Below are 26700 nucleotides of genomic sequence, written 5' to 3'. Positions count from 1 at the left end.
ACAAATAAGACAAATGCACAGTCTTAACGCCCCTCTTTTGATAATTGGTAAAACACAAAATAAGGAAGGAATCACACTATTGGACATTTATCCTAGCAAAATGAAAACTTAAGTTCACACAGAAACCTGTACACAAATGTTCACAATAGTTTTATCAGTAAAAGTAAAAAAAAAAAAAAAAAAGAATTGGAAATGACCAAATGTCCTCCAACAAATTAGTTGGTTAAAAAACTGTGGTACATCAATACAACAGATGAACATGGAATAAGAAAAAAACTGAACTATGATACAATTTGGATGTAACTCAAAGACACATGCCAAGTGAAAATAAAAGCCATATCTATGTGTTACATACCCTATGATTCCATTTATATAACACTCTCAAAAGCCTACACACACACACAGTGAAAAACAGGAGCATAGCAGCTACTGGAAGGGTCAGAAGAGGACTGGAGCTCTTTCAAAGCCCTATTTCCAGATAACTGCTATTATCTGAGCTCGCAGGCAATTTCATGAAAAACCGCATTCCTGAGGCTTCTTATTTTTTGACCCGACTCAGAGCTTGCCCAGCTCTAAGAGCCTTTTCCCCAGGGGAATTTGTCAAAAACAATCAACTGTAATTGTTTAACATCCCAGCTTCTGAAGCAGTTCCTACAAACAAGAAACTAACCAAAAAACTTAAATGGAAAAGTGGGGGCATGAGATATCCATAAAGGGTTCTGAAAAGTTCTGAATAGTCCTGAGAATCTAGAAGGCCATGTACATGTGCCCAGAACTGTGGCATGCTCAACACCTGAAAGGTCCTAAGCAATCATCTCTGTCACACTATTGGACATTTATCCTAGCAAAATGGCTCCTAGCTGAGCCATAAGCCTCAGCACAAACAGGAAATAAAGGTTATGGCAGAGTTGTATTCCTGCCTGAGCGTTAAACATATGCTTCTGCAAGCAGAGCCTCTCACCAAAGACTGGGAGACCATAACAAGTATTGGCAAGAATGTGCAGAAATTGGGGTACATGGGTGTCTCAGTCAAAGAAGCTAGCTATCGATTTCAGCTCAGATCATGATCTCAGGGTCCTGGGATTGAGCCATCATGTTGGTCTCTGAGCTCAGCAGCAAGTCTGCTTCAGGATTCTTTCTCTTTCTCTCCCTCTCCGTCTGCCCCTCACCCCTGCTCATACCCTCTTTCTCTCTCTCTCTCTTTAAAATCAATCAATCTTAAAAAAAAAAACAAACAAAAAAAAAAAAACTTTTTAATCTTCTACCCTTTTACCCAAAAAACATTCCAGGCCCATTCCAGGCTTTATTACTCTATTCTAGAAAAAAAATTAAAGAAACAACAAATACAAAACTACATTAAGACAGTGAGGTATGGGGGTTCCTGGGTGGCCCAGTTGGTTAAGCAACTGCCTTCAGCTCAGGTCATGATCCCAGGGTCCTGGGATAGAGGCCCGTGTTTGGCTCCATGCTCAGCAAGGAGTCTGCTTCTCCCTCCCCTCCAGCTCGTGCTTTCTCTCTCTCAAATAAATAAAATCTTTAAAAAAAAGAAAAAGTATGGGGCACCTGGGTGGCTCAGTAGGTTAAAGCTTCTGCCTTCAGCTTGGGTCATGATCCCAGGGTTCTGGGGTCAAGCCTCCTATTGGGCTCTCTCCTCAGCAGAGAGCCTGCTTCCTCCTCTCTCTTTGCCTGCCTCTTTGCCGACTTGTGATCTCTGTCTGTCAAATAAGTAAATAAAATCTTTAAAAAAAACAAACAAACCACCAACATTAAAAAAAAAAGAAAAAATATGGAATAACTGGTAGTTTTATAACACCATCAGTAGGAATGTGGAATGTGCTCAGTTTTCCACTTTGAAAAAGTTCAGTGGTTTCTAAAGTTAAACAGACATCTATCCTAGGACACAGCAATTCCCACACCTAGGTGTTTACAAAAGACCAAAGACTTAAAAAAAAAAGTTCATAGCAACCTTATTTATAGTAACCAAAAATTAGAAACAACCGGAAGTCCACCAATAGGATAACTGTTACTATCTCTGTATAATGGAATATTACTTAGCAATGAAAACGAACAAACTGATATACACATCAAAATGGATGACTCTCAAAATTGTTATAGAACAAAAGTAATCAGATAAAAGTAAATAGACACACATAGTGCTTATCACAGAATTCCACGTATATGAAGTCCTGCAACAGGCAAACCAGTATCTACCAACATAAGTCAGAAAATGGTTGCCTGGATAGTACGGGGAGTAGAATTTATTGAAAAGAGGCAGGGGAAATGACCATGTTTTATATATTGACCTGAGTTGTGTTTATACAAATAAATAAATATATGAATATATATTCATATTCAAAATTCAGTGAACCTAGGATCTGTGATTTTTCTCTACATAATTGTATCACTGGCATTTCTTTTCACTAGCTAAATGGATAAACAAAGGAAATATTTGTGTCCCTTAGGCTCTGTAAGGCCAATTCTGTATTTGTATTCTGAATATGCCTTCCTGCATACTCAAGAAAATTATCTCTGTTACGGTAACTTACTTAATAAAGCTCTTTTTTTTTTTTTGATAAAAAAAAAATTTACAGTCTTTCAAACTAATGAGACACTAATTTACACAGTAAGTCTTCTCTCTCTCTCTTTTTTTTTTAAATTTTACTTGTTTGTCGGAGAGAGCACAAGCAGGGGGTGCAGCCGGCAGAGCAGGAAGCAGGCTCCATGCTGAGCAAAGAGCTGCACGCGGAACTCGAATCCAGGACCCCGGGATCAAGAAAGACCTGAGCCAAAGGGAGACACTTAACCAAGTGAGCCACCCAAGCATCCCAAGTAATAAATCTCTCTTTGAACCCCTCCCAAGAAAACAAAACAAAACAAAAAACCCCTCGTCGCTCTGTCCAGCATCATCTATTTCTCTGCTTCCTAAAGGATTATTCTTTTCAACATACAAATAATGTTGAAATTTCAGCCCCCCTCAAAATCTCCATATACAGCTTCAACTACTATTAATTTCCTGCTTCCTGTTAACAGTAAAACACTTCTAAAAGGTAGTCTATGCTCTGTTAAATAATAAGTTCCCTTAAACTAAACAAAATTGTTCCATTTTACTTAATCTTTTTAGTCATCTCTACACCCAACCTGGTCATGAACTCATGACCCAGAGATCAAGAGTGGCATGTTCTTCTGACTGAGCCAGCCAGGCACTCCAACAAAATTGTTCATTTTATATTCAATTTTCAGAAACACATATGTGACATGACTAATACTTATAATTTGTAGTTTAAACATTTTTATATGTTACCATCTTTGTTTTATGTTATTGTCTTTAAAGCCTCACAATAACCCCATAGGGTAGGTATTGCAATGATCTCTAACAGAAATAAGAGGTTCAGAAAGGTTTTATGACCTGCCAAAAGTCCAACAACAAATAAATGAGTCCCAACTTCAAATCATGTGCTTTCATGTTTTATATACTATATCTGGACATCTAGAACTCTCAGTACAATAAAAATGTCTGACCAATGAAAAATACCCAAACCCAGCCAAAATATAGGCTAATATTCAATTATCTTATGGTCCTATTTCAAATCTACTACAACAGAATTTTTACAGTGTATAAGTAGATGACCAGATAATTTATTACCCAAATAGGACACTTTTGAGAATAAAGAAAGAACTATTAATAATTATGCCAGGATAACTAGCATGATCCAGGATTGTCCTGGGCAAAGTGGGACATATGGTCATCCTATTTATAAGCTAGCTTTGATATTTGAAAATAAAAACCCATATTTATGTTTTATTATAGTATTTTATTTTTTTATTTTTTAAGATTTTGTTTATTTATTTGACAGAGACACAGCTAGAGAGGGAATACAAGCAGGGGGAGTGGGAAAGGAGAAACAGGCTTCTTGCCAAGCACAGAGCCTGATGCAGGGGCTCAATCCCAGGACCCTGGGATCATGACCTGAGCTGAAGGCAAACACCTGATGACTGAGCCACCCAGGTGTCCCAATTATAGTATTTTTTAAGTAACAATTTAAAAAGGAGTAGGCATGAAGAGGTAAAGAAACAAGATTGTTAACCAATGTTAGAGGAAAGGGTTAACATTCCAACAGTCTAGGCAATCATTTTGGTTCCCTTTTATCTTTGACAGTTCTTAATGTAGCAATACTGTGGCTGGAAAGATTTGTAGTTAGGAGGCCTTACATGCTTTTTCAAACAAAGATGACCTATTTACAAATATGAGCATTAACAACTGACAACACTGCACAGTTCTATATAAGAAGGATCTGTTTTTCTTCTCCGGTATATTTCATAAATGAAACAATTTTATTTTAAAAGCTCATTTGCCTAAGAAGTCCCATAGCATAAAAAAAGTTTGCATAGTAATCTGAAATTCACAATTCTTATAAAAGACACAGGTCCTGCAAGGAGTCTGAAAATTCTATTTAAAGGTTCCAAAGAAACTAACTCAACAAAGCAAGGCAGCTTCGATCTCAGCCACATTTTAGTCTCCATATGAATGTTCGCCATCTGAGTGGCTTGGCAGATCTTATTGGACGCATCTCAAAAGTCTTGAGTGTTAGAAGAAAAATACGCTAGGACCCAACTCACAGCCCACATAAATTTTCCAATGTAGGCCTAACCCACAAAAGTAGTTCCAGAATCATCATGTAGGCCACAGTCATGTCAAGTCCCAGAATAGACCAAATCTAACCTGTCTGGACAGGACAAAGAATAGGGTTCCTTAGCTCTATAGCAAACACTCTGTCTCCCTACCTAATTTTCCTAGTCTTTCCTGGCACAAAATCAAGCTCTAAAGCAATGTCCAAAACCAGTCTAGGCATTGATGTTAGGAAAACAAGGCAATATTCACAGCAGTATTTTGAAACAGTGTTGCTCAGTGTAAAGTACATAAAGTAGGAGTCAGAAGACCTAAGTTCTATCTTAAGCTCTACCACTGCCTAACTAGGACATACCCTTCACTTTGAGCCTCAAGGTCCAGTACAGAGAAAGGAAAAGGGTAAAATGCCCTCTAAGATTTCTTTTTTTTTTTTTTTTAATTTTTTTCTTTATTTAATTGAGAGAGAGCAGAAGCAGGCAGAGGGGCAGAGGGAGTAGCAGACTCCCCACTGAGCAGGGAGCCCAAAGCAGGGACTTGATCCAGGGAACCCCAGATCCTGACCTGAGCCGAAGGTGGACGCTTGACTGACTGAATGACCCAGGTGTTCTTTAAGATTCTCATCTAGGCCAAACACTGTACATCTTTCAATGTCTCCTGAATTTAACTCATTATCAACTTTCCTATTGGGCCAGTTAAAATGACAAAACCATCAATTTATCAAATATGCTTTATCATTTCCCGAAAAAAGACCAGTTGGAATCTGATATATTTAACAAAAAACAAAAGTTATTCTTCAAGGACTATTGGTTTTAGAGGCTGTAAATTTAGACTCATCAGTAATGATGTAACAGAGTAGAATACAAAAAACAAGTCGAAAAGACAGTTATCGCCAGCCAAATTCATTCAAAGATCTCAGATTTTTTTAAATGCTTTTGATTTAAATCATTATTTATGAATTCCTAATAGTTGAATGTTAATTTGTAAAGGGCACTGAACCGGGTGTCTAGAGATCTGAATTCTAGTTAAAGATCTGCAACAGTTTGCTTGAGCTTAAACAAATCGCAGTTTCTTTTGGCTTCAGTTTCTTGATATGTAAAACGAGAGAATCGGTAAGTTTGCTTCCTATTTAAAAATCTAAAATTCAGGGGCGCCTGGGTGGCTCAATGGTTTAAGCCTCTGCCTTCAGCTCAGATCATGGTCTCAAGGTCCTGGGATAGATGCAGGGCTCTCTGCTCAGCGGGGACCTGCTTCGCCCTTGCTCTCTGCCTGCCTCTCTGCCTATTTGTGCTCTCTCTCTGTGTCAAATAAACAAATAAATTAAAAAAAAAAAGACATTTAAAAAAATTAAAATTGAAACTTTTTTTTCAGACAACAGTCTCTAAGAGATTCAAATTGCTTTAATGAGAGAACACTGCATTTACAAAATGTCCTGAAACTTAAAAGCACTTTCATACCTATCCAACAACACTGTGGGATACACATTAGCATCATCACCACTGAGTATTTCATTAAACAAATGTCCACAGAAAAAAGAAAAGGAAAATCAGTTAATTCAAGAAAAATGACTCAGAACCCTGGCATGCTGACCACTAGTCTGGTTTCCAATCTTATATTCTGTCATTGAAAAGGCACATATTACTATATTTAGCAACAATTATTTTAAGTGTGGTGTAAAAAACAACACTGGACATAAAATCAGATTTGAATAATTTTGTGATCTTGATCACTCTCATCACCAGTAAAAGCTGGTTAACTAATACCGATCTTTGGGCTACTGTTAGACTTGGCACAAAATGGGAGCAAGCCTACCAGCATGTCTGTGAAAACTAAAACTGGCAAAATTCATTGAAGGCAGTCCTCAGTGGAAAGTAGCTGCTTTCTTTAGGATTATCGACTCATTCAACACTGCCACCACTTACAGAGAGTTGCTTCAACTTCAGTCTCCCTGCTTACTCGTGAACCTAAGTTCTAAGTTAACAAATTCCTTAGAGAACTAGAGCAAAGCAGAAGAGTTGCTATAATTGTTTCTCATGATACTTGACAATTTTAGTCCATAGAAGCAGCTTTTTCAGGAAATTTAAGTTAAGGATATTGTTTCTATAGAAGCATCATGCAGTACACCATATCATGGATGTCTCGATTCAATTCCTAACTACTACTAAATGATTTCGCACAAGGCACTCAACTTTTATTGGTCTGTTTCCTCAGGTGTAAATGTGGTATCTGGTTTAGATAACATTTCAAAAATTTGGGGGGAGTCGGAGTGCCTTCAGTTCAGGGTCCTGGGATAGAGCCTCCCATTGGGCTCCTTGCTCAGCAGGGAGCCTGCTTCTCCCTCTCCCTCTACGGGCTTGTGCCCACACACCCTCTCTTTTCTCTCTCTGCCAAGTAAATAATTAAAATTTTAAAAAAAAATTTAAAAATCTGGGGGGTCATCACTATAAATCAAGTCTATGTAAAATACAAACTAACATCTGAAGAAACAACCATAAAATTTAACTATTAGCAAAAATCAATCCTTCCACAAGTCGAATAAGGCAGATGTCAACCTTTACTTCAGTCTTGAACACAATGGCCGTTCAACCCCTACATTAAAACAGCCATCACTTGCTAGCAACTGAGGCTTTAGATTTGTGTTTCTCCACTGAAGAGCAACCAGGAAGACAATGGTCAATTAAAACTGAGTCCACATTAAGAACTGATTCTTAACATAGAAAGTATCTAACCCACACTCCTAATTAGCGGCAGACTGCAGGTATGGGAATGGAAGTGGGAGTGAGGTGAGGGGATATTAACTTGGTTTGACAGCATAATGTTAATTCATTCGAAAACACTCTTGGCATTAAAAGCTAGACTCTTATGTCCCAATATAACTTATTGTGAATCCTTTCCAGGTGGGTCTCCAAGTTTTAGCATCTGGATTTCTCCTCCTGCATAATGAGGTAAGTAGTCCTTGTCTATGTTAGCATAAAATTATATAATTTAAGAAACTGTATCCAAGTCAGCACAGTTGCATCTTGTCTTATCTTACCTGAGGATTAGGTTCCCAAGTCATCTCTTGAATATTATACAGTCAAAATGAGCACTGAGATATCATCAGGGCTTAGAATGTTGAAAGCTCACGGACCAAAAATTAATTTATTTTATTCTCTTCCAATTTGTGTTAGAGCCTCCCTTTCCCTGGAACAATAAACACTAAGGTCTCTTTTGAAAGAGGCAGTTCAGAACACTGGGTAAATAAAGCAATTTATCTCTTTTTATAAATAGTCGCATTAGCATAGTTCAACATTCTGTCAATGCTACCTGCAGAAAGTGGAGCGGCCCATTAAGCTCTTACCATTAACAAAACAAAAACAAACAAAAAACCAAACCTTCACAACTTTGGGAAAGCAATTGGGGTGAGTCTCCTGTTTTTCTGCTCTCGCTTTATACCTCTATCTCACAAAAGTCATTTTACTTGCGACTCTCAAATAAAAGTAGGTAAACAGATGGTACCTTTGGCAACCAGAATATGAACTCCTGTCAGAAGCAAACATTTTAGGGACACACACAATTTCGCAACTTAGGGGCTACGTATCTACATCAGAGCAGGGCCAAATATGCTGGTCTGCTCATAGCCACCAACGAAGTTGTCAGAAGGCATGACATGCAGGCATGGCCACACATGGTCCACGTCACACTTTCTCAGGCGCTGGGTCACCCCTGGGAGAGAATGGTAGCTGCATTTTTTTTTTTTTTTTTTTCCTCATGAGAAATCCACTACCCACACAAGCAAGCTTCACGCCCTGGAATCTGGGCGGGGGTCACCTCACCGGTGCGGCTAGTTACTGGGCTCGGCCATGTGCCAGAGACCCAAAAACTTCTGAGAGCAGCAATGACCAAATAAAAAGTGCAGAGAGAACCTCCAACGTAAGGGGGACCCGTGCCACGGGGAGGCTGCAGACCACTCAAGAGAAGGGGCGACAGTTCTCGGCAGTCAGGAGGCTAACGCCCAGTAGGCGAGCACTTTAGGCTGCCGCCCTCTCATTACCTGATGGACGTCATGGCTTCACTTTCCTGCCCCACGCACCAGCGCTCGCCTCAGATGCTCTGCGTCCGCACCGGCAGCAGCAGCAGCAGGTACCACGGCAACTGCTCCTCTGCTCGGGCACTCGGCGACCGGGAGCGCGTCCTCACACACCCCGCAAGCCAGCGGCCCCCGCCGAACCGGCCCCACGTGCTGATTGGCCGCGCCGGGAGGAGGCGGGCGCTCCGCCCACCGCCGGAGGCCGGAGATGAGCCCCGGGCGCCTCCGGGCGAGGCAGCCGGCCGCGTGTCTTGTGTTCGCTCCCTGGCGCGCTGGCTAGCGGAGTGGCTAGCGGGCGCGGGGGCCATCTTAAGTCTTGGTAACAAGGTTCCCCCTATTCCCGGCTTGTGGGGCATGAGGCTGGTGCCCGCCTCAAAAATGGCCGCCCCAACTGGCAACCGGTTTGTCAGTCACATGGCCACGTTCTACCTCTGCAAGCTCAGGTCGCTTTAACAGGACTTGGGACAGGGACGCTATCAGGGCAGTCTGTGGGGATGCAGTTTAAAAGCCTGGAAAACCCACCTGCAGAAGAAAAGCAGCAACCTCCTGGGAAAACCTCTCAGCCTGGGGAAAACAGAATGCGTGGCAACAGCAGCAGGATGTATTAAATTCGAACTCGCAGCCTTTAAGTATGAGTTGCTTACTTCAGCGGTCTCCAAACGTTCTTCGACTTAAACACTTAGAACGATTTATTTAATATGGAACTGTCCAGGGCCCATTGTAAACTTTGTGCATCATTATCTAGAAAGGTGGGGTCCAGATACTGGTATTTTTAGCGAGTACCAGGTGATCCAGGTACACATTTAAGTTTTAAAGCCTCTGGGCCTAATTAGCCCACTCATACTATACTGCTAACCATACTTTTCTTAAAAGTATACAAAGCTCCGAGCAAGTATCTAATGCCACAGAGGGGCGGGAAATGGAAGAACCCGAACTGCTGGCCCTAAACGTAAAATTTAGTGTGTCCAAAAGGCTGAGAAATTGATTCTGAACCACTAATAAGACAGGTAAACGTCAACTGCGGTAAGGACCAGAGGCAGTAAAATCATAAGCTTTATAACCTAAATAGCTTTAACTCCCTCTTTATTCTCTGTAAAGTATTTTTTTTAACACACTACAGCCCACAGTGACATTAACTTACTGACCATATAGGGTGTGATCAGTTCCATAGGTCTGAAAATAGTTATATTAGAAACACAATCCCACATACACTGAAATGTGCCCAATGTGATCAAAATGAATTAATTTATTTTATTTAATTTTAATTAAAGTTTAAAACCAAAGCAATAATATATTTTCCATCAAACACAATTTTGTTTTTATTGGACTGTATCTCACTGTTTAACTGCTAAAAATTAAGCATCCAAATTGAGACACTGTAAATACAAAATACATACCAAAGTTTTCAAGACTTAGTACAAAAAATATTTATTAATTATTTCAGTAATAATTTTTATATTGATTACATGTTAGGATACTTTGCTACACTGGGTTAAATAAAATATATTAAAATTAAGCTGTTTCTTTTTACTTTTTTATTTTTTGTTTTTATTTATTTATTTTTAAAGATTTTATTTTTATTTATTTATTTGTCAGAGAGAGAGGTAGAGTGAGTGCAAGCACAAGCAGACAGAGTGGCAGGCAGAGTCAGAGGAAGAAGCAGGCTCCCCGCAGAGCAAGGAGCCGGATGTGGGACTCAATCCCAGGACGCTTACATTTCTACTTGACATTGTTATTCCACTGCCCAAGTTAGACTTCCTTCTTACCTATCCTTGCTCCTCTGACACAATAATCATGTTCACAAAATGAATCAGTAGGGAGACCAGTTTATACAGATCTGTAATACCTTGCTAACCATCTAAAACATCAACTATTTCAAGATGTCCAGTTTGTTTGTTTTTTTAAGATTTTATTTATTTATTTGACACAGAGAGATCACAAGTAGACAGGCAGGCAGAGAGAGAGAGAGAGGGAAGCAGGCTCCTTGCTGAGCAGAGAGCCCGATGCAGGCCTCGATCCCGGCCTCGATCCCAGGACCCTGAGATCATGACCTGAGCCGAAGGCAGCAGCTTAACCCACTGAGCCACCCAGGCGCCCAAGATGTCCAGTTTTATTCAAAAAGTGTTAGCATTGTTCTCTTTAATTTGGTAAACGACTAACAAGAATGAACTCATGGAATATAAATCTTTGTGTTTAGTCCATGATTAAAGACTGTTAAAAACATAACTATGCTTTGCTGAGTGAGATGTTGACCAAATGTCCACAAGTAGACAAATCAGTTTTTTCTCTGGATTAAAAAAGATCTGAATCAAAGAAGCTGCAGAACAGCAATTTGAAGTGGAGGAGACATGAATAATTTAACAGTTTCCCTCCTCCTCTTGTGGAAAATGCTGATAGCCTACATGAACTAAAATCAAATCAGGAATAATCCTTGGGAAGGATTTCAAAACCAATGTAATTTTTAATATACAATATAATATAGTGCTACTTTATTATGCACAGACATCATTTGAGCGATCTTGTTAAAATAAGGATCTAACTCAATAGGTCTCTGTGGCCAAGAATTTGCCCGTTCTTTATGCACCCAGATCTCATCAATTGCCTCTTGTCCATGGGCCATATTAAGTAGCAAGGTTGTAAAGGTAGCAAGCCAGACAGTGTGGAATCTCTGGTTGACTCTACTAATTGCATGACCTTGGGCTGGTCCTTAACCTATCTGTCCCTCAGTTTACCCATTATATGCTTTTCAGGGCATTGTAAAAATTAAAATTTAATTCTAGTGAAGTGCCTATTGGAGCCCTTGGCATGTGAGGTAAGTACTACTTTGTTATAATCACACTGGTTAAAATTACATCACTGGAAAGCATAATATGAAATGAACATGAGGGGTTCCTGGATGGCTCAGTTCATTAACTGTCTGCCTTCAGCTTAGATCATGATCCCAAGGTTCTGGGATCGAGCCCCATGTCCAGCTCCCTGCTCAGGGGAGAGTCTGCTTCTCCCTCTCCCATTCTCCCTGCTTGTGCTCTCTCACCTGCTCTCTGTCAAATGAATAAATAAAATCTTTTTTTTTTTTTAAGTTTAAGTAACAGTTACTCAGTAGCTCTGTGTGTGTGTGTGTGTGTATGTGTGTGTGTGTATTTGCATGTGTGAGAACAACAGAGAGGGAGAGAGGGAGAGATGGGAAAAACTGGATGAAGAGAGGGTAGGGAAAAATGAGAAGAATAAAAGGCCTAGGGGTGCCTGGGTGGCTCAGTGGGTTAAAGCCTCTGCCTTCAGCTCAGTTCATGATCTCAGGGTCCTGGGATTGAGCCCCGAATAGGGCTCTCTGCTTAGCAGAGAGCCTGCTTCCTCCTCCCTCTCTCTCTCTCTGCCTCTCTGCCTACTTGTGATCTCTATCAAATAAATAAATAAAATCTTAAAAAAAAAAAAAAAAGAATAAAAGATCTAGGAGAGAAAGAATAAAAAGATCTGCTTTTGCATGGAAAAACATGTCCTTACTTTTATCCCTACCTGACTCTGAAAGAGCAATCACACAGAAGCCCTGTTTGCTGAAATAACATTTTTATGTTACTATACCTGCTGAAATGAACTGGTACCTAAATACATTTTAAACAACTAAACTTTCTGAAAGTTGCATTGAGGGTGCCTGAGTGGCTCAGTCAATTAAATGTCTGCCTTGGGCTCAGGTCATGATCTCAGGGTTCTGGGATCAAGTCCCGTTGGGATCTCTGCACAGCGGGCAGTTGGCTTCTTCCTCTCACTCTTCCTTTGCCCTCTCCTCCCCACTCAAATAAGTAAATAAAATCTTAAAAAAAAAAAAAAAATAAGAAAAGGAAGTAGCATTGAATGATTATGAGTAAAAAACATTTAAAAGTTTTGATTATTAAATGAAGAGGATGTGATATGGCTTTATTTTGATTGACTGAGGATTTGAATATTCCAGACTCTTATCTTTCCTTAATGATACAGAATTCAGATGCTTCAGAAGCCAGACGCTTAATGAAATGAGCCACCCAGGAGCCCTAGTTAAACTTTTTTGATCAATTTTTCAACTAACTTATTTCAAATGTAATCTTTTAATTTTAGGGGAAAAATAGCCAACTGAAATTCCTAACTTCCATTAACCTCCTTAGAGCTTCAATCATTGCATCAAGATAAGTGGCAGAGTAGTTTGATCTTGGGTAGATAAGTAAATATTCTATTTTATTTAATAGTTTGGTTAGTCAGCCACTATAAAAGCAAATAGATAACTAACCTCAAACAGATAAGTGCCTCTGGGTACCATAAATAAATACACAGACCCCCCCCCACCCACCCACTCTATTTTTTCAACAAATGCTTCAAGCCCCAAAATGATAGCCAAGTTCTCTTCAAACACAACCAGTTTCGCTGTTAAGGGTGCCATAAAACAAGCACTTTCATACATTGTTAGTGGGAGTATAAATTAATCCATTTCTAGAAAGCTTTTTGGCATTATGTGCCAACAACTCCTTTTTTAGGGAACAATCATAAATAAAATAGAACAATGTGAACAAAGATTTGTACACACATTTATTCATTTCAGCATTAATAACAGAAAAAATTTACGATATTCTAAAAAACCAAAAATAGGGTAATGGTTAAATAAATTGCAGAAGAATGTTATGGAGCTACTATAAAATGTTTTCATAGACCTTTTAAGGATGTAGAAAAATACTCATGATATGTTAAATGAAAGCAAAATAAATAAACAAAAGGAATACAAAGTATGATCTTGACTGTATTAAAAAAAAATACATGCCATTATGCAAAGAAAAAAGATGGGAAAGAAATATACCAATATGTCATTACGTGTTTCTCTGGAAAGTGGGGTTATATGTAATTTTTACTTTCTTTTTCATATTGATCTACCCTATAAACTTTCTACTATATATTGGTTTTATTAATGTAAAATTTTCATATTATTAAATTTTAATTATCTTTCTGAAGTATTTTAAAAATACAAAACTTATTCCTTCTGTTTTTTAAATGAATTTTTTTAAATCACAACCCATCAAAACTACACTTTATTTTTAGAGGAAGTGAGCTTATTTTACACATCTTATTTTTCATATATAAAGATTGTTTAAAAGAGGAATAACAAAACTAAAATGTCTTTATGATTTTCTTGGTTAATTTTAAATCTTAACTTGACAAAAATTAAAGCATAAATACAACTTTTAGAGCTCTGCATAGCCCTTATGAGGCCAGCTGTCACAACACTCAACGCCTTCCCTGCATATTACTTAAAAATACATCTCCTCATTTCCTATAAATTAAGATGCTATTAAAATAATGCTTCTAAAACAATCTATATGCTACTCCAAAAAGAGAAATTTCCTAAGACCTATCTCCCAAAAAGTAAGTAGTGTGCCACAGAATAAAGTTCAGGAACCTGGGAAAAAGGAGATAGGAATTCTAATCCCAGAACTAACAAAGATGTTACTACCTTTAGCCATTAGTTTTCTTACCTGAAACATAAGGGAGTTTGTTATAGGTGACATCTCAAGTCCTAAAATTTCAGTTTTATTGGTCAACAAAAGAAAAAAAGTTCACTTATGTCTCAATACAACTTGGATTGTTTCTTCAAAGAGCTGATCAATTTTAATTAGCTTTCATTATGGACAAGATTATTCTAAGAAACATTGCTGAATGTATTAACTCTTCCCCAAAGACATTATATATAAAGGTCTGCTATTTTTATTTTAATTATTACCTGTAGATTCTCATGTCACATTTCATTTAAACATTACATATTCAAATAATATAATCTTTTTTTTGTTTAAGATTTATTTATGTATTTGACAGAGAGAGAGATCACAAGTAGGCAGAGAGGCAAGCAGAGAGAGAGGGGGAAGCAGGATCCCCACTGAGCAGAGAGCCCGATGAGGGGCTGGATCCTAGGACCCTGAGATCATGACCTGAGCCGAAGGCAGAGGCTTAACCCACTGAGCCACACGGGCGCCCAAAATAATATAATCTTTAAATGGAACCTGACCATTTATTTCCCAGGAGAATTTGAAGAATATAGTAACATTTGATTGACTGAACTATATTTAGTAAAAATTCTTAGCAAAACTCCTTCCCAGGAACACCTACACAGTGTTTCTTTATTTCCAGTGAACTACAAATCTCTGAAACTCAAAGAAAACCTCTAGTCTGAAGTAAAGGACAACAGTGCTACCCAATTATTAATGCTGCCAGGAACACATTTTTAAACTGTGCAACTGACTATCACTACCACTTCATTAAAGAAAGGGCATTTTGGGGCACCTGGGTGGCTCAGTGGGTTAAGCCTCTGGCTTCAGCTCAGGTCATGATCTCAGGGTCCTGGGATCGAGCGCATCGGGCTCTCTGCTCAGCGGGGGGGCCTGCTTCCTCCTCCCCCTCTACCTGCCTCTCTGCCTATTTGTGATCTATCAAATAAATAAATAAAATCTGGAAAAAAAAAAAAAAGAAAGAAAGAGGGCATTTTAACATAAAATTGTATGAAGGAGAGGCTTCTGGGTGGCTCAGTTGATTAACTGTCTGACTCTGGATTTCAGCTCAGGTCATGATCTCAGGGTCATGAGACTGAGCTCCATGTCCTGTGGGCTCCACATGCAGCAGGGAATCTGCTTGTCCCTCTCCCTCTGCTCCTCTCCCCACTCACTCTCTCAAATAAATAAATATTTTTTTAAATGTATGAAGGACATCACAAAATAAAGAAGAGCTCTTCCCCAAGTATTATTGGAATCTTACAAAATACAGTCTCTATAGAATATATTTTTCTTATTTTTATATCACTTCAGATCTGGTCTATGGTACTTAGAAACAATCTTTTAGGAATTATTCACTATTAACTCAACAGATATTTATTGAGCAGCTATTCAACTGCTCAAGGAACTAGAAATTCAGGGCGCCTGGGTGGCTCAGTCAGTCATTAAGTGTCTGCCTTGGGCTCAGGTCATGATCTCAGGGTCCTGGGATTGAGCCCCACATCAAGCTCCCTGCTTAGCGGGAAGCCTGCTTCCCCCTCTCCCACTCCCCCTGCTTGTGCTCCCTCTCTCACTATGTCTCTCTCTTTCAAATAAATAAAATCTTAAAAAAAAAGACATAGGGGCGCCTGGGTGGCTCAGTGGTTTGGGCTGCTGCCTTCGGCTCGGGTCATGATCTCAGGGTCCTGGGATCGAGCTCCGCAGGAAGCCTGCTTCCCTCTCTCTCTCTCTCTCTCTGCCTGCCTCTCTGCCTACTTGTGATCTCTGTCTGTCAAATAAATAAATAAAATCTTAAAAAAAAAAAAAAAGACATAGAGATTCAGCTACAATAAAGAACATGAACTGCCTTTACATTCCAGTGAGGGTATATGGATGAATAATCCAACAGTAAAACATCAAGTGATCATAAGTGCTATGCACAGAATTAAAAACAGATCAGTGTAGAGAATGGGTTTTTAGATAGTCTGGGAAGGCTTCCAGCAGAAGAAAATGGAATGACAAGGAAAAGACAGGTGGAGGAAGGTCATTACTGATAGCAAGAAAATGATGGCTAGAAAAACAATGTGAAAAAGGCAAGCAAGAGAAGAAATACGGTAGTTGAAGCAAGAAGCAGATCATGGTATCTTCTATGAGCCTACGAAGTTTTTATTTTGTTATAATAAGCATGACAGGAAGTCACTGTTTTAAAACCTGTTTTAATGTTTTAAACAGACAAATAACATGATCTAATTGTTTCCAAAGATCACCCTTGGTATTTGTATAGAGAATGCACTACAGGAGCATGAAAGGAGAAAAACCAAATTAGAAGCCTATTACAGTAATAGAGCTGACAAATAATAGTGGCAGACAGACAGAAGAAGATGGACATTTTAAAGACAGAATGACAGAACTTGCAGGTGCACTAGATATGAAAGACTAAGAAAAAGGAAGGAATCAAGAGCAATTCCTAGATTTTGGAATATATTGAGTAAATTTGGACTAAACTGAGTAAATGGTGCTGTTTATTAAAACAAAGAAGCCACAAGAGAAGCTCAGAAGACTGGAGCTCTGGGAGAGGTCAGATTTGGAGATAGAGACTTGCCAAACAGATTTTTCCTTCTAATTTTTCTTCCTTCGTGGCGCCTATTGTTTCCTATTGATAGACTACACATAAATGTCCAGAATTGAATATGCAGTTTTATTTGAACAACACCCAAGAGAGGAACCATTCTTGGAATCAACTGCTAGCAGCTATAGGTACTTATATAAGTAGAATAATAAGTAAAAGTTACTGAGTTCATAGTATGTCCCAGACACCACGCTATGTATCTTTCAAGTACTATCCCACTTTATCTCTCAAATGTGAGGAGATGTTTTATTATTGCCATTTTATAGATGAAGAAATTGAGGCTCAGAGTTAAATAACTTGCTCAGTCACACACTATAGAAGAGAAATCCAAATTCTAGTAGTTTGACTCTAGAACCGGGGCTAATTACCACAGTACATACCTAGTGTCTCTAGAATAAACCCTAAAGTCTGCTGTAAGTCTGAGGCTTTTATAAATATCCAAATTTCAGACCACCACACTATGATGTCACCCATAAGATGCAGTGATCCAGTGATATCTTCCGGATTAGCTAAAACAACTTCTGAAATATTATTCAGAAATTGCTTCCTTTGTTCCTATATATGCTTAAATAGATTAAATCTATTTAATGAATGAATGAAAATGCCATTTTAATCTTTAATTTAACCAAGACTCCTAATTAACACCAAGAATCATTTCTGAGATCTCTTAATTTTTCAAAATCTCAAACATAATTTCATTTCTGCCAAAATCACAAGAATGAATATCCAGTAGTGCAACTGCTGGGTTGTAAGTCAGCTCTATTTCCAAGTTTAAAGATACAAATGTAGTGATCCAAAGAGGCACGTGCACCCCAATGTTTATAGCATCAATGTCCACAATAGCCAAGCTATGGAAAGAGCATAGATGTCCATCAACAGATGAATGGATAAAAAAAGATACACACACATACATACAACAATGGAATATTCTGCAGCCATCAAAAAAAGAAATCTTGCCTTTTGCAATGACGAGGATGGAACTAGAGGGTATTATGTTAAGCGAAGTAAGTCAATCAGAGAAAGACAATTATCATAGGATCTCACTAATACAAGGAATTTGAGAGACAAAACAGAGGATAATACAGAAAGGGGGGGGGGTCAAACAAGACAAAACCAGAGAGAGAGACAAACCATAAAACACTCTTACTCTCAGAAAACAAACTGAGGGTTGCTGGAGGGGAGGTGGTGGGAGGGATGAGGTGGCTGGGTGATGGACACTGGAGAGGGTATGTGCTATGGGGAGTGCTGTGAATGGTGTAAGACTGATGAATCACAGACCTGTACCCCTGAAATAAGTAACACATTATATGCTAATTTAAAAAAAAAAAGAAAAGAAATGAAGTTTCTCTCAAAAATAAAATCACAAGAGTGATTTTTTACAAAAAAAACATGTTTTAATCACTCTTCTAGAATTTAGGGGCACACAATGAATAGCAAGTGGCTGAGTTTACTATCAAGCTAAGTAAATTCCCCATCCTAGACATTCAGCTATGTGAATCTAAGTTAGGTCTTACTGAGGCCTTGCTTATCAAGATCTTTCAAGACTCCACGAGTTGAAATCACAAATGTTCACAAAAGGTTCCAAAACAATTTCACTTATATAGCCCCTAGGTATACCATTTTACTAACTCCTAGTCCCTACCATTTTCTTTGTAACAGTAAAAATAAATATGGTCTCAAATTGAATATGCAGTTTTATCTGAAAACTGTCCTAAGAAATAACCATTTCTACTTGGCTGTATTATAAATATTGAACGGTTTTCTAACGTTTTCTTTTATTCAACGTTATTGTTTTCTTTACTGAAAAGTAGGAATGTGTGTGGGGAACAGAAGCAGATTTCTCACTCTTTCTGTTTTCAACAAAAACATAACAGCCTCAGACAGCCTGTATGTGAAAAGAGTTATTAAACCCAAATGTAATCTTTAGACATTGTAAGAAGGCAGCTCCTTTTGCATACCAAATAGACTTTTTCGGCAGTGTCAGATAGCAAACTTAAGACTTCACAGAAATTTCTGAATCTTAAATCATTTCCTCAAAAACCAAAAACACTCAGTATTTCATGGAAAAATAATATATACATTTAAATTAAATTCTGAACTTTGAAACCAAAACTAGACATATTTTCCAATGGGGAAGGGGGGACTATAAAAAGTAATCACCTCTCAAGGGGCAATAACAGAATTAAAAGCTTGGAAATATAATTCAGTCATGTTTTCCAAAATTATTTTACCATAATTGTAGCAGATTAAGAAGGCCTCAGTTTCCTGGAGACAAGAGTTTATGTCCCCTCCCCTTGAATCTGGGCTAGCCTATGACTCCTCTGACCAATGGGTATAGAAGTGATGCAGTAACAGATTCCAGGCTATCCTTAAGAGGACTGCCAGCTTCTGTCTTGGTCTTTTGGACCCCTGAACTGCCAGGTAAGAAGCCCAACTAAGAGGCTGAAGAAACCACATGCAGAGGTTCACAAACTACATGGAGAGGAAGAGAAGCAGGGTTGAGCCAAGCTTTCCAGCCATCCTCAACAAGGCATCAGACAAGTAAGGGCATTCCAAACACTCCAGACCAGACCTGTTGTCAGCTAACTACCTCCAAGAGATCCTAGTCAATACCACACACATCAGAAGACTCAATCAGCCAAACCATGTCTGAATTCCTGACCCATGAACTCTAACAAAATGATTGTTATTTTAAGCCACTAAATTTTGGGATAGAAAACCAAACTCACTGTGAAAAGCATATTTTGTATTGCAACCTAGTATGCTATACTTATACCTAATTGAACAATGTTTCACAAAGCAATACTAATGCTTACCATATTCAATGCACTGATATTTTCTATTCTATTTTCCTTTTATAAAATACTAATTGTGCTACAACCAAACTGACACATGATGTAGTTTGAAAAGCATTTTAATCTATACCACTCACTTCACAGGTGCATACACAAAGATAGACAAAAACATTAATAGCACCCAGCTCAGAACAAGAAGTTTCTCACAAACTCTCATTCACAGCTCAGAAAGGAGTGAAAAGTTGAAAAGATGAGGTATCTGAGGTTAGAAGTTACACAGAGATCAGAAATAGCTAAACGGAATTGGGCCTTTTTCTTTTTTATCACCTCCTTTTATCCCCCCCTTCTTGTTCACAGATCTCTATTACCCTCCCCCCACTTCCTTTTTCCTATGATTATCAAGCATTATGAAATTGGGGTTTTTAAATATCATTTGAATTTAATGAAATGTTGTGGTCCTATTCTTAAAAGACTAACAGAACATTTCATTTCTTTTAAAAGGTTGCCTTTATTATTATTTATATAGGTCCAAGGCTAATCATGGCTGCAGTTCATTTTTAATGAAAAAGTGGTCTCATTACTACCATCTCAGATGTGGTAGAACATTTTCATAGGATTTCAAAATTACTAGTAGTATTAAAAGATTAACAGCTTTTTAGAGAATTGCTAGTACTTTTTTCATGTATAATGTAGGACTACTTTTTGAAGCAAAGGGTGTGCTTAATTTTTTTAATCATACAAGTCACCAATGATTTCTGTTGCTGTTGGTTTTATACTATCTGAATATTATAACTAATTATGAAAAATCTTTAATAAGACAGATTGAGGTTTGAATCCTATCTCTGCCACTCACTAACTGTATAGTCTTGGGCATATTAAACTTTCTAACCAATAACAGTTATCTCATATTATAATAATTGATAATGCTAAAGATAAAATTGAAATTATTAATAACAGGAAAAAATGCAAAGTCTCCAAAGTATATTAAAACTTATTAGAAATTGCTCTCTTAACTGAACATTTTAACTCTTAGACATAAGCAAAATTGGTTTGCTCAAGGCTTTTTAATTAGAAATCTGCTCAAAATTCAAGTTCAAGGAGTTAACCCATTTGCAAAGCATACCATTAAGTATATCCCACAAGGGAATACAGTATTTATTCTTGGAGGAGGGGGGGAAAGGGCTACATATGTGTCAATAAGAGAAATTGAAAGACTAAAATCTAAACAAGGTTACTAAACACAGTGCCACAGAATTTATTTAAATAGTGTGCTTATATAGCACACACAGAATTCACTTTGACAAGTTCTCAATCTACAGCTTTGTAAGTGTAATGTAAACAGCAAGAAATGTGAGTCCTAGGTCCTGAGTGTGAATTGAGAGCTCACTACTTAGGAAATCTTAACTTCTCTGTGTTGATTTCCTCGGTAAAGACCATTACCTTCATGTGAGGATCAGTAAGAGAAGGTAAGGGAAAGCATCTCATAAAATCTTTAAATATGTTGTTCTTATCTCAAAACAAACAAAAAACTTCAAAGAAAACAGATACTTCGTTTCTTGTTCCAGAGGGTAAATACAATGGAAAGTTCTATCACTTGAGATCAAATCTCAACTCAAATACTTCATACCTTTAAGTAACCAGCTGTGTTACCTTACTGATATCAGTTAACCTCTCTGGGCTTCAATTCTCTCAACTGTACAATGTAAATATTAGGCTGATTTTAAGTACCTCATCAGGCACTAACAATCTAAAAATTCTAAAACATGTTCAAAGAGTTTCTAAAAATCACATGAAATTGTAAATTAAAATTTCAGAGGCACATCTTGGCTGAGATACGTTATTGTTTTCACATCCCAACTCCATAATTTGCAGGAAACCCCAGGTACTCCTGGGAGTTACCACACTACCAGGGAATGTGGACTCAGTCATCACCTCCCACCCCTGTTCCTACCCCCACTTCCATCAGCATTTTCCATCAGTCTCTGGAAACACTTCTAAAAAGGAAGAGCTTCTTAAAGGGAAAGGCTAGAGAGCCTGCTAATGAGTATAGACCTGTTCTAAGAGTGTAAAGATGCAACATCTTGGTCAACAGGTCATTTAAAGAGCTCTGAATTGGACTCGGTATCTACAGGGTATTAGCAAATCTTCTCAGGAATGTAGTTTACTCAAGCTTCAATAAGTCAAAGGTCTCCGGTGTCTATGTGTTTCCATTAGTAGAAAATGTACTCCTCTTCCCTTATTTGTGCTGAATCGGGGGGAGGAATGGTAGAGAAAGTAGAGAAAGAGGAATGCTAAAGAAGGGATTCCTGCCTCATGAAGTAGGCTGGGCCAAGAAAACTTGTATTTCTCCCAATTCTAAGAACCTGTGAGTGTATATCTAGAAGTTTATATATTTTTCTACAGAGCATCCCTACAATATTCATACATAGGGAAAAACCCAAGGAAGTCAAACCTACCATGGAGAGAAGAACCTATACTCCCCAAACACTGCCTCCCCCCCACCCCGAAAGACAAATGTTTTCCTTTCTTTTTTACTAAAATATTATTTCAATACTAAACATTGAGTACTACTTACTGAATTCAAGTATAACTACCCAGTTTTATACATCTGGATAAGAAAGTGCTAAGTAAAATACACAAGACAAAATAGAATTCTGTCAGTCTACTTTCACGTGCATGAACATGCCATCCCATGCTAAAATGGAATATAGTCAGTTCATCCTGAGTGTGTGAGAACAGAGACAGAACTGAGGGTGTAAGTCTTAACACTTCTACAGCTTAACAGCTTTCATCTTCAACAAAATTAAAAACTAAAAGTGATAACTAAGGTCTCATCTCTCTTTAGGAAAAAAACTTCTGAAAAGCTTCTGAAAAAAACTTCTATTTTAGGAGGAACCAAAGACTTCTCTCAGTCATGCCTATAATACAAGAAAATGTTCAAATCTCTAATGTGGTTAACTTCAAAGACAACATATTTTAACTGTTTGTTTTTGAAGGAAATAATTTTCCTGTATTTCAGTTTGTTTACTCAAAAACTTACATGGTTTTTTGGACTTCAGCTCTAGGACTCCAGGAATAAAACAGTTTATATTGCTGTATCAAGCTTAATGGAATTTGAGAAAACCTAAGATGTCTGAATTTCATTCTTTTGCTATATTTTGTTTTTAAATGACCCCCTCCTAGATGAGTCAACAGAGACAGATCTTTTTAAAAGACCAATTTTGTGGTATTATCCATTGTTACACAGTACATTATGTTACATGGTACGCTACAAAATTAAGAACAGTATTCCTAACAATAGAGTCAGCAATTAGAGTTCTGATTACACTGCAAATAGTATCACTAATTAAGGACTTGTTAACCCAAAGGAAAAAGATTAATCATTCTGATAGGCGATTGATATCTTTGTAAATTTACTCTTCAGAAAAGAGTATTCCTCTGCCAAATAAGCAATTCTGTATTTAAAAAAGAAAGAAAATACTGACTATAGGGCCTTAATAAAATGTTACTATTTATGCAGAAGTATATATAAATTTTTTACTTTTGAAGGAATTTTCCCCATGAACAAATGCAAGAAATTATTATTGTAGTCAAAGTTCACTACAGTCACCAGAAAGAATAGAAATGCATCTAAGAGTGCACCTCTTGCCTCTACCGTCCTGCACTATAGGATTTCTTTTGAACAAAGCTCACTACATATAACAAGAAAAATAAAAGGTCCAAAAACCATCAAGTGTTCTCAGTAAGGACTCTATCAACTCTTAGAAATAGGTAAGAATTTACCACTAATCCATGAATCCATTTTGCAATAGTGAGTACTACAAACATAATCATAAAATATCTTTAAAGAGTTACTTAAGAATTCATTTATTCAACAAAAGTTTAGAGCCTGTTATATTGCAATTAATTAATTATGAGGCACTAAGAGTTACTCAACTAGCTTCCTGACTTCAAGCAGCAGTAAGCGAGATAAAACATGTACATTATGCACAGCAATAAAGCAAAGTATAAACTACAAACAGCCAGAGGAGGCGTTTCCAAGCTGGATGATTAGGAGAGTTTTAAAAAGAAGATACACACTTTGGCTAGACCCTGAGGAATGAGATTATCAATAGGTGGGTGATTCCTTTGTTTTCACAGATATTTTCTATTCATGCTATAGAAATGGGTTTTTCTATGCTATGGATTTTTCTCATGCTGAAGGAATGACAGCACTGGTGGAGTTATTGTCTAGAGTGTCTCCCTGAACTCCATCTACTACCCCATACATACAAACACTACAGGCTCACACACACCCCCATACCTACACAGGCACACGTGACACACAGGATGAGGAGGAAGAATATATCCAAGGCTGGCCAAAATCTCCACCCCCGATAAAGTAACTGGCTCAATAGTGGGTATGTAACCTAGACAGTTCCAATCAAAGTATTTTCAAAACTGATACATGGATGTGGAAAATCCCTTCCACTGGGCTCAGAAGATTTTGGCTTGGGGCCGAGAAATGCCATCTTTCTTATTACATTAAGATGGCTTATGAGAGAAATCCAATTTACCCCAGGACAATGGAGGCAAAAGATGCATTCCTAGAATGAGTTCTATTTGGCTGGAGTTTCCAGTTACGTTAACTGAGTCTCTTAAAGATCTAGAAATTGTTCTACTAGGGATGCACTGATAAAGTCTAGCCCCGGCCTCTAGAAGACAAATAGCCAAGTAATCACTTCGATATCATTTCTCATCATTCCTAATTTTGTGAGTGATCAATGATCATCAGCTACCTTCATATCTATAATCCTGCATTTGCAAGTAACAACAAAATAGCAGGATTTACTAGTAATTAAATGTGGCTAAACAGCCAGAGCCCAATCAACCAAACTGATGTGCCTTGAGAAGGTAAGAATTTCTTACACAAAAATTGCTGTACAGATTTTCTTACTCTATTCTAGAAAAGATACTGAAATCAGCATGCATGCAATGAAATCCAAAATACAAATGGAAATTTGCATGTTCAGATGTTCTTTTTTTTTTTTTTAATTTATTTTGAGAGAGAGAGGAGAGCACGCATGAGCAGAGAAGAGGAGCAGTAGGAGAGGAAATAGCAGACTCTGCACCGAGCAGGGAGCCCTGATGCAGGACTAGATCCCTGGAACCAAGTTCCTGGGATCATGAACTGAGCTGAAGGCAAACTTAACTGACTCAGCCACCCACATGCCCCTGTCCAATGTTCTTATGCTGAAAGCTAATTAACACTACTCTCTAGATGAACACAAATCATCCAAGGCCACAAGTACAAACAAGTACAAGCAAAAACATTTGAAATAAAACACCTAAGAGCAACAACTTTAAATCAGCTTTGGAAAATATTCAAAAACTTTCTTTTTCAAGCAGTATGTGAAACTTCAGTCTGTGAGGCTACTTCAATGAAATAAGCGTTTCAAATTTGAAGTCCAGAAGTTGAAGAAAAATCTTTCATCAGTCAGTATTAGAGAAGAAAAGCTTAATAAGTCAATGACATAATCAGCACCAGTATTATGAAAGACTATGTTATTATATATTATATATAACATATCTTATATATTATTTTAGTATTATAAAAGAGATCTTTGAAATAAACATCTATTTAAAATCATAAATGTGTAGAATGGGAACCTCAGGAAAAATACAGTAACTGACTGATGAGAACTTAATGTTTCTGAACTTTTAAAAGCAATTAAAAATTTTAATAAAAGTTCCCCAATCCTTAATGTTTCTGAACTTTTAAAAGCAATTAAAAATTTTAATAAAAGTTCCCCAATCCTTTTGCTGATTTATTTGGGCAAGATATATTTTAGGGCCAGAATTTTATGAGACTCCAAATTTGACAGCTTTTAGGAAGATAATACTGTTTTGTAAACCACCCAGAGCTTCATGCAGCATGCCATTAACAAACAGATTAACATTTCTACAACAAAACATACACATTTGTGTAAGACAGATAAACACTATAAAGACCCTCATATCAAGTTTTGCTGGCAAATTAATTCATCTCAAACTTTTTTTAAAACTTCCAGTTTTCAGAGCTTTTGGAATTTCAAATATATAGATGAAAAGATTATAATCTATAATAAAATCATACTACTGCTTATTTTATAAAGTTCCAGATCTACTAGTATCCCAGAGTTGCATTCTGTAATGGTAATACCTAGCCACTTAGCATTCACCCAGGATACGTATTTAGTGCATATAGTTTCTCACCCAAGATTTAGTGCACATCATTTCTCCAGCTTAAAATCCTGAGTCCCAATATGCACACACATGCAGTATAGGAAAGTTGGAAAACACCAAAAAAATAAAAATAAAGAAAACAAAATAATCACAATCCTTCCACGTAGAGATAACTGCTATTAAATGTTTGGTGTTGTCTAAATGTTCAGATTCTTTCTATACACATTAATAATTAGGATCAAAATCTCTATAATTTTAGTATGGATTTTTGTTTTTACCTTACTGTGTATATGGAATACCCTTTCAACCTGAGAATACTGATCTTAAAAGTCTGGAAAAATTCTCAGTCATCATCTCTTCAAATATATCCTCTTTACCATTTACACTTGTTTCTCTTTTTGGGATACCCAGTTAGATGTTAAGTTGTTGCCTATCAATTTATATTCGTATCTCTTTATTCCTCTTTATTTCTCTTTGCTACATCTGGGTGAATTATTCAGTACTATCTTCCAACTCACTAATTTTCCCTTAAAATAAGTTTGATCAACCTAGTTTTTTGTTTTAATTTCAGTAACTCCATTTACTCTTTTACATAGCTATTTATTTCATATTTACTTTTTGTTCATAATAAGTTTTTAATAGCTACTACTTTACCTTTTTAAGATCTATGAAATTGCTGAGTAATTCCATTAGATCTTGAGTGAATTTACCTCCTGATTGTTGTGCTTATTTTCTAAATAATGTTCTTTCCCTCAATATGTTTGCAGGCTCAAACTTTCCCTTCCTTTTTTCTGGTGGTTTGAGATAGGTCACCCTTCTTCCAGACCACATGACCTCCAAGCTTGGTGCTCTTGAAGCACATGATAGTGTGTGGAAATTACAGTTCCCAACTCTGAGCCATC

The 26700-nt window shown here is 37.4% G+C and overlaps 1 protein-coding gene across 3 annotated transcripts in view; it reads right to left on the bottom strand.

Moving 5' to 3' along the window:
• The window catches only part of ADK (adenosine kinase), a 532452-nt gene that overhangs the window by 500194 nt on the left and 5558 nt on the right, over window positions 1-26700 (bottom strand). The window contains exon 1 of one of the 3 annotated variants that reach the window (XM_059397859.1): window positions 8658-8808. The exons of the other annotated variants lie outside the window; for them this stretch is intronic. Within the exon in view, the coding sequence (XP_059253842.1) occupies window positions 8658-8671 (14 nt within the window). The 5' untranslated portion in view covers window positions 8672-8808. Of the gene's footprint in view, window positions 1-8657; window positions 8809-26700 lie in introns of those variants that run through there. 3 annotated transcript variants of the gene reach the window in all.

Source organism: Mustela nigripes, chromosome 4 (assembly GCF_022355385.1).
Source record: "Mustela nigripes isolate SB6536 chromosome 4, MUSNIG.SB6536, whole genome shotgun sequence".
Taxonomy (NCBI): Eukaryota; Metazoa; Chordata; class Mammalia; order Carnivora; family Mustelidae; genus Mustela; species Mustela nigripes.
This window is presented reverse-complemented; position numbering and strand designations above follow the sequence as displayed.